Source organism: Carlito syrichta, unplaced genomic scaffold (genome assembly GCF_000164805.1).
Source record: "Carlito syrichta isolate Samal-C Ts95f unplaced genomic scaffold, Tarsius_syrichta-2.0.1 Scaffold315400, whole genome shotgun sequence".
Lineage (NCBI taxonomy): Eukaryota > Metazoa > Chordata > Mammalia > Primates > Tarsiidae > Carlito > Carlito syrichta.
The window spans coordinates 1,129,648-1,138,147 of record NW_007259496.1 but is presented as its reverse complement, the minus strand read 5'-3'; the positions used below and the strand labels follow the sequence as shown (position 1 = coordinate 1,138,147).

The 8,500-nt window shown below is 42.8% G+C and overlaps 1 protein-coding gene across 1 annotated transcript in view; it reads right to left on the bottom strand.

Moving 5' to 3' along the window:
• The window catches only part of GALNTL5 (polypeptide N-acetylgalactosaminyltransferase like 5), a gene marked incomplete at its 3' end in the record, with an annotated part of 24,116 nt that overhangs the window by 7,257 nt on the left and 8,359 nt on the right, over window positions 1-8,500 (bottom strand). Inside the window, exons 3-4 of the mRNA XM_008072715.1 lie at window positions 8,117-8,283; window positions 5,957-6,079 (exon numbers count right to left, since the gene is read on the bottom strand). Of these exons, the coding sequence (XP_008070906.1) occupies window positions 5,957-6,079; window positions 8,117-8,283 (290 nt within the window). The remainder of the gene's footprint in view (window positions 1-5,956; window positions 6,080-8,116; window positions 8,284-8,500) is intronic.

Below are 8,500 nucleotides of genomic sequence, written 5' to 3'. Positions count from 1 at the left end.
CCCAGCCACTTGGAAGGCTGAGGCAGAAGGATTGCCTGAACCCAGCAGGTCAAGGCTGTGGTGGCCATGAGCATGCCACTGCTCTCCAGCCTGGGTGACAGAGTGAGACTCTGACTCAAAAAAAACCCCCCCAAAACTACTGTAGTGTTATGGATTAAATAGTATTCCCTAAAAAGGTATGTTCACAGCACCCCAAAATGTGACTTTATTTGGAAACAGGGTCCTTGCAGATGTAATTAAGTCATACTGGGGTACAGTGGACCTTTAATCCAATATGACTAGTGTCCTTCTAAGAATGGGAGAACAAACACAGGCACAGAAACACAGAATGCCATGTGACAAGGGAGGCGGAGACCAGAATGACGCAGCTGCAAACTGGCTCTGGGTAGCCAGGCCAGAAGTTGGAAGAGATAAGGAAAGAGCCTCTCCTACAGGTTTCAGAGGAACCGTAGCCCTGCCCATCCCTCGATGTGGGGTTTCTGGCTTCCAGAACTGCAAGAGAATACATTTCTAGTATTTTTTTTTTAAGCCACTTAGTTTGTGATACTTTGTTGCAGCAGCCCTAGGAAACCAACATAGGTAAACATGATAGTTAAATGAAAATTCAGAACTGTAACCATGAAAATCAGGAACACAGAAAGGGTGTCTACTATCTTTACTTTTCATCAATATTAGAGAGGTAGAAGGAAGGTTATCTATTCTCATTTGATAGAAATATGTAAGAGACTTCCCCAACTAATCATTAAAAATTAAGAGAGCTCACTGGGTTTTCTATTTTCAAGATCAAATATATGAAAATATCTCACTCCTATATACCAGTAATAATCAGAAAATATAACAGGAAGATCCCAAATCACAACTTAAGAAACAAATTAAAAATCAAGATAAATCTTTGCTTATAGTATCTTTGGAGAAAATTATAAGACATTCTCAAAAGAACATAAGAGTGAATCTGAATAAATATCCATGGATGGGAACACTTATTAAAAAGATGTGAATTTTTTCCCATTTTAATTTATGCCTCAATGCAATTCCAATGAAAATCTCTACAAATTTTTCATGGTACTTGATAAGGTGATTCTACCTGATAATTTTGTAGAATGATGTGAAAAGATTTGTTTTACAAACCTTCTTATTGAGAAGATAAGAAAAGATACAACTTCTTATTAAGCTGTACTAATCAAGAGAAAGTGTGATTAGCCAAACATTTTTAAAACACCATAATAGAGCAGAACAGAGATGCCGGAAATGGACCCAGGAATATATAGATATTTAATAACTGGTGGAAGCTATTCGTTTAAAAAAAAAACTTGCCAGGTGAGGTGGCTCATGCCTTTAATCCCAGAACTTTGGGAGGCAGAGGCGAGAGGATTTCCTGAGCCCACAGGTTCGAGACCAGCCCGGGTAACTTGGCAAGACCTCATCAATACAACAACAAATCAAAAAATTAGCTGGATGTGGTGGTGCAACACCAGTGGTTCCAGCTACTTGGAAGGCGGAGGTGGAAGGATCATCTGGATCCCAGCAGGTTGAGGCTGCACTGACCGTGAGCATGCCACGGTAACAGAGTGAGACTCTGACTCAAAAAAAAAAAAAATTACATTAGGTTCTTCCCTTATGCCCATTTCCAGAACAATCATTCCAGGTAGTAGTAGTATAATGTAAAAAGCAGTTTTTTGTTTGTTTGTTTTTTTGAGTCAGAGTCTCACTCTGTTACCCAGGCTGGAGTATGGTGGCTGCTCAGGGTCACCACAGCCTCTACCTGCTGGGCTCAGGAGATCCTTCCACTCAGCCTTCCAAGTAGCTGGAACCACAGGTACGTACCACCACTCCTGGCTAATTTTTTGATTTATTGTAGAGACAAGGTCTCGCCATGTTGCCCAGGCTGGTCTCAAACTCGTGGGCTCAGGTAATCCTCTCGCCTCTGGCTCCCAAAGTGCTGGGATTAGAGGCATGAGCCACTGCATCTGGTGCTTTTTTTTTGAGTTAGAATCTCACTCTATCACCCAGGCTGGAGTATAGTGGCATGCTCACGGCCACCACAACCTCGACCTGCTGGGCTCAGGTGATCCTTCTACCTCATCCTTCCAAGTAGCTGGAACTACAAGTATGCGCTACCACGCCTGACTATTTTTTTGATTTATTGAAGAGATGAGTTCTCGCCAAGTTGCCCAGACTGGTCTCAAGCCCGTGGGCTCAGGCAATCTTCTCACTTCAGCCTCTCAAAGTGCTGGGATTATAGGCATGAGCCACTGCACCCAGCCCAACATCTATTGATTGATTGATTGATTGATTGATTTGAGTTGGAGTCTCACTGTCGTCCAGGCTAGAGTGCAGTGGAATGCTCATGACCACCACTGACTCGACCTGCTGGGCTTAGGCAGTCCTTCTGCCTCAGTCTTCCAAGTAGCTGGAACTACAGACACAGGCCACCATGTCTGGCTAATTTTTTGTGATTTATTTTAGAGACGAGGTCTCACCAAGTTGCCCAGGTTGATCTCGAACCCCCGGGCTCAGACAATCTTCTTGCCTCGGCCTCCCAAAGTGCTGGGATTACAGGCTGAGCCACCGTACCTGGCCAATATTTTTTAAAAATGTAGAATAAGCTAAAGAATAATATGTCATAATCTTGGAGTAAGAAAGAATTTCTTCAACAAAACACAAAAAGCAAAAATCATTTAAAATATTCATAAATCTGATTATTTATTGCTTAAGTTAAAGCTAGCTGCTATTATATTAGGACTCCAAAACAAACAAGGGTACCTGCATAATCAACTTTTGTATACCTAACCTTGCATTGTACCCCACATCTTTAAAATAAAATATAATAAAATTAAAAAGACTCCAAAATGTATACTGCCTCAAACGCAATAGGAGTTTATTTCCACTCATTTAGCAGGTCAAGGCTGAAGGCTTCCTTATTGGGGGAAGTGGTTACCCATGGACACAGACTTATAGAGGGTCCCCAACCCATAACCTTCAAAATCACTATAGTCATCTCCCCCTACTCAGCCAGAATGAGAAATAGAGCATGGAGGGGACAAATGGTCTTCCTCAGAGCCTTGGTCAGAAAATGGCATTTATTACTTGTACGCATATATTACTTGTACTCATATACCATGGCTAAAACCTAGTCACAAGGCCATTCCTACTGAAGAGAACCTAGGAAGTCCAGTAAAAGGAAATGTAATTTTTGGTGAACTTAAACACTTAAACATTTTTGCTCAACATGAGACACCATCAACAAAAAAGGAAAGATAAGCCATAGGCTTGGAAATGATATTCTCATGTACATTGTATAAGATTCAGGTTATAAAGGAGAACTTTGAATAAATAACAAAAAGACCACTCACTAGAAAAATAGGCAAAGGATATAAACAGACAAACCCACAGTAAAATGATCTGTAAACAATCTATAAAAATATGAGAAAATATTCCACAGCTAGTGATGCCAAGAAGAGATAGGATATCACTTTTTTGGCCAATTGTGGCAAACATTAGAAAGAATGGTAATATCCAGCTTTGGCTGCAGAATAAAGGCACTCTTGCCCACTGTGGTGGGACTGTTAATTGGTGCAAACTTTTGGAAGATAATTTAGCAGTATCTATCAAAATTTAAAATAAGAGTTTTCTTTTTCCCAACAATTCTACTTTTAGGAATTTTTTCAGCAGATACAATCACACGCTTGCACAAAATATATGTACAAGAATTGTCAGTGCTACTTTTTTTGTAATAAAAAATAAAAATCACCAACTCAGAAATGGCTAAACAAATTATGACAATCCATTATAAGCTCCATATGGAATACCATACAGTGGAGCAATTAAAAATTGAGGCAAGTTGGGCACAGTGGCTCATGCCTATAATCTCAGCACTTTGGGAGGTGGAGGCGAGAGGATTGCCTGAGTCTAGGGGTTCGAGAACAGCCTGGGCAACATGGCAAGACCTTGTCTCTACAATAAATAAAAAAATTAGCCAGGTGTGGTGGCACACGCCTGTAGTTCAAGTTAATTGGAAGGGTGAGGCCGAAGTATCTCCTGAACCCAGCAGGTGGAGACTGCAGTGGTTATGAGCATGCCACTGCACTGCAGCCTGGGTAACAATGAGATTCCTACTCAAAAAACAACAACAATAAAAAAAAACTGAGGCAAGTCTTAAGTACTGGCAAAGGAAAAATTCCAAAACATTAAAAATAAATTTAAAAAGTAGGTCTCAGGACAATATAGATAGTATGATTATATATATATTTTAAGATCCTTAAAACTGTGTTTTCAAACAAAGGTCTGAAATGATAATACTATATTATGTTAGTGGTTTGTCTCGAGTTTTGAACAATGAATATGTATTATCATTGTAGTTAACTAAGAGAATGTTTCTACTGATCAGGCCGACATGGAAAAAGAGAATCCGATTTTGTTTTGTTCTTGTGGCCTTCCACTTAATAAGGAAGTGTTCCCTACTAAGGAGCAGAGACATCTCATCAGATTGACAAAATGGCCTTAAAAATGATTCATCCCTTTGGTTCTAGTCCAATGTTCTGCAAACATCCCTCTGATCATGGAAGCTTGGGTAGGAAGTGTGTACCTTCTAGTGAGCTGCTCAGACACCTTTGGGTCTCAGCCTCCCAGCAGTGGTGGCAAGGGATGGCTCGCAGCTGAGTCCCTCCCCTAGAGCTGCTCTTGGCTGCTGTGGCCACCACAGCCAAGGCGATGCCCCCATCCAGGGGAGGACGATGTTCGCATCCAATGACTGGTCCATGCCTGGTCTCCTTACCTGAATCTGGGACCTCTCTGAACAGCTCTTGGGAGCAGTTCTGGGGGTGTGCTGCTCAGATCTCCATTCACGAGAACCTTCTGTGGGAGTGGATTTGACCACTTCCTGTTGCCAAAGCTTTGGGACCTACTGCAGTTCAGGCCAAGGTCACGCTGTCCCCAGGGTGCTCCCACCCAATGACTAAGCACAGTGTATGTGGGGTGGGGAAGGGAGTGGGTTACCAGAGATGGGCCATTTGGGCCCAGTGCAGGCCCCCTTCATGGGCAATGCTTGCACTGAGGCTCCCGCTAGCCAGCTGAGCCTTCTGAGAGCTGCACTGTCATCTGAAGCTGTTCAAGGTAAGCCTCTTTCCTTCTCCTTCTCCCTTCACCTGTGTCAGACCAGAAGCTTCAGCCCATGCTTCTTCCTCTCTTCTTTACTTCCCAGGCATTTCTCTCATGAAACTCTCTCAGCATTTTATCCTGGGACCCTGAACTTTCGCTGTCCTGTAGGCAGAGTCCCCCGTGGATGGGTGCAGCAGCGCTACCCTCTACACTCCCCCCAAGTCTTGCTCTCTCTCTCTCAGGCAGACATGGTTCCCAGTGGGTCCCCCGCAGGTGAACTCCATCTCAGAATATATATCTGGAGAACTCAACCTGAGAGGAGGGCTGACATGGTCTCTGCAAAAGATTATCTTCCCTTTTAAACAACAGGCTGATATATATATGTGTATCTGGAGTCAGAGTCTCACTCTGTCACCCAGGCTGGAGTGCAGTGGCACGCTCACGGCCACCACAGCCTTGACCTGCTGGGCTCAGTTGATCTTTCTGTCTCAGCCTTCCAAGTAGCTGGAACTACAGGCATGCACCACTATGCCCAGCTAATTTTTCTTGATTTGTTGTAGAGACGAGGTCTCACCAAGTTGCCCAGGCTGGTCTTGAACCCGTAGGTTCAGGTAATCCTCTCACCTCAGCCTCCCAAAGTGCTGGGATTACAGACTTGAGCCACTGCACCTGGTCACAGACTGATATTTTAAAGCAGAATACTTTCAGAGGCAAAAGATTAATGGCTCATGGCTGGAATAGATTTCCACTCATCTGATGAAGCTAGCAGAGACAAGAGGATCTCCCTGTGGGTTGTTCCTGCACGAAAAGGAAACTCTCTATGACAGTCACTGGCTTATATCCCCAAGAATGTTCCTACCTGAAGCCCGAGATGCTCCAATCAGTCTTGCTCGAATCAGCCCCTCTCTCTTTGTGGTTCTTATTAATTTAATCTTTCCCCGAAAAACTTCCAGGTGATGGTCTAGTTTTTCTTTCAAATCATCTGGAAAAATAACCAACACTTGATGGTTTATAAAATGCACCCACAGAGATTAAAACAATTTTTCATCATTATGATTGATTCCTACAAACCATGCTATTTTGCAGAAGTTCTAACTTTTTATTTATTTATTTGTTTATTTAGAGTTGGAGTCTCACTCTGTCAGCCAGGCTGGAGTGCAGTGGCATGCTCATGGTCACTGCAGCTTCGACCTGCTAGGCTCAGGTGATCCTTCCACCTCAACCTTCCAAATAGTTAGAACTATAGACATGCGCCACTATGCCTGGCTAATTTTTGATTTATTGTAGAGATGAGGTCTCACCAAGTTGCCCAGGCTGGTGAAGTTCTAACTTTAAAGGAAAATGTTAGCCTATGTAAGGGAGAGGAAGGAGAGTGAATCATCATCAAAATCAACTGTAAATATTTTTCTGTGCTTCTAGTGAATACCTCTATTTTAATAAATCACTATTATTAGTTGGGCATAGTCACTATTATTAGTTGGGCATAGTGGCTCATGCCTGTAATCCCAGCACTGGGAGGCAGAGACAAGAGGATTGCCTGAGCCCACAGGTTTGAGACCAGCCTGGACAACATGGCGAGACCTCATCTCTACAATAAATCAAAAAATTAGCTGTGCATGGTGGCACATGCCTGTAGTTCCAGCTACTTGGAAGGCTAAAGTGGAAGGATCACCTGAACCCAGCAGGTTGAGGCTGTGGTGGCCATGAGCATGCCACTGCACTCCAGCCTAGGCAATAGAGTGAGACTCCAGCTCAAAAAAAAAATCACTATTAAAATTCTAATAGAAAAAGCATGAATTGTAGAGCTTCAGTGCATACTGACTTTGCTACTAACTGTGCTAATTGTACAATTATGCTAATTGTGATTCAACTTATTTTAACTTTGTAGTAACTCGTAGGCCTGTTAGGAACCTGGCCACACAGCAGGAGGTGAGCAGCAGGTGAGCAAGTAAAGCTTCATCTGTATTTCCCACCCCACCCAGTCGGAGTCTCACTTTGTTGCCTAGGCTGGAGTGCAGTGGCATGCTTATAGCCACCGCAGCCTCGACCTACTGGGCTCAGGTAAACCTTGCACTTCAGTCTTCCAAGTAGCTGGAACTACAGGTGTGCGCCACTATGTCCACCTAATTTTTTGATTTATTGTAGAGATGAGGTCTTGCCTTGAACCTGTGGGCTCAGGCAATCCTCTCGCCTCTGCCTTATTATAGGCGTGAGCCATCGCGCCCAGCCATTCATATGTATTTACAGCAGCTCCCCATCCCTTGCATTACCGCTGGAGCTCTGCCTCCTGTCAGATCAGCACTTAAAAGCCTGCTTCCATTTCCAACATCCTATCTTTGTGAAGTAGCGTCTTCTGCAGTGACAGCATCCAAAATGAGATGATGGAGTAGACTGGACATAAACAACACACTTTGGTGTCACTGTCTCTCATCACCCTTAGAGGAGAACATCTAGTTCCAGGAAAACAAGCTCAGGACTCCCACTGATTCTGCATTATGGTGAGTTATATGATTATTTCATTATATGTTACAATGTAATAATAATAAAGTGTACAATAAATGTAATGTGCATGAATCATCCCTAAAGAGTCCTCCACCCTGGTCCATGGAAAAATTGTCCTTCATGAAACGGGTTCCTGATGCTGAAAAGGTTAGAGACTGCTGCTTTACAAGGCTACCTCCTTTACCGGAAACATTTTTTCCTTCCTTTCTGCCTGCATAACCCCAACTTATCCTTCAGACCTCAGTTGAGATATCCCTTCTTCCCAAAGTGATGTCTAAAGATGAGATTGCTGCCTCTAGGTTTATCTCATGGAAACACTAACTCTTCAACTCCCCACCCTTTGAGCCAAAGCACCACAAGGACAGGGACCAGGTCTCACATATCCATCAGTGTACCAAAAACCCCTAGTTGCAGTGCCTGTCTCAATACCCACCAAAAATATTCTTTGCATAAAATATGCAAGTGCCATCAAAATGTTACCTTCAAAGTGGATAAGATCGTCAGTATTCTATCTTACCAAATTCGCTCATGTCGTCTACCAAAACAATTTCTTCAAGGAAATGGTCTGGAGTGCGACTCATAACACTGGACACTGTCCGAAACAAGGCATGAAATTCTTCATTATGGAAGCAAATGATAACGCTGGCAGTTGGTAGACGTTTTGAGTAATAGTTTCCAAGACACCTGCAGGCACAAATCATAGGAAGAAAATGACCCACCTAAAATCTTTGGATGTTTATGGAGACGTATTCAAACACCTTTCCTTATTTTCATTTTTTTCCCTTCAACTGATGATTCTATGATGATAGCATACCTAAAAATATAAAAATTAGTATACAAAAATTTATTCCACTTCTTAAGTTGTCCTAATATTTTCTGAATCTCTCCCCCTCCTTCCCCT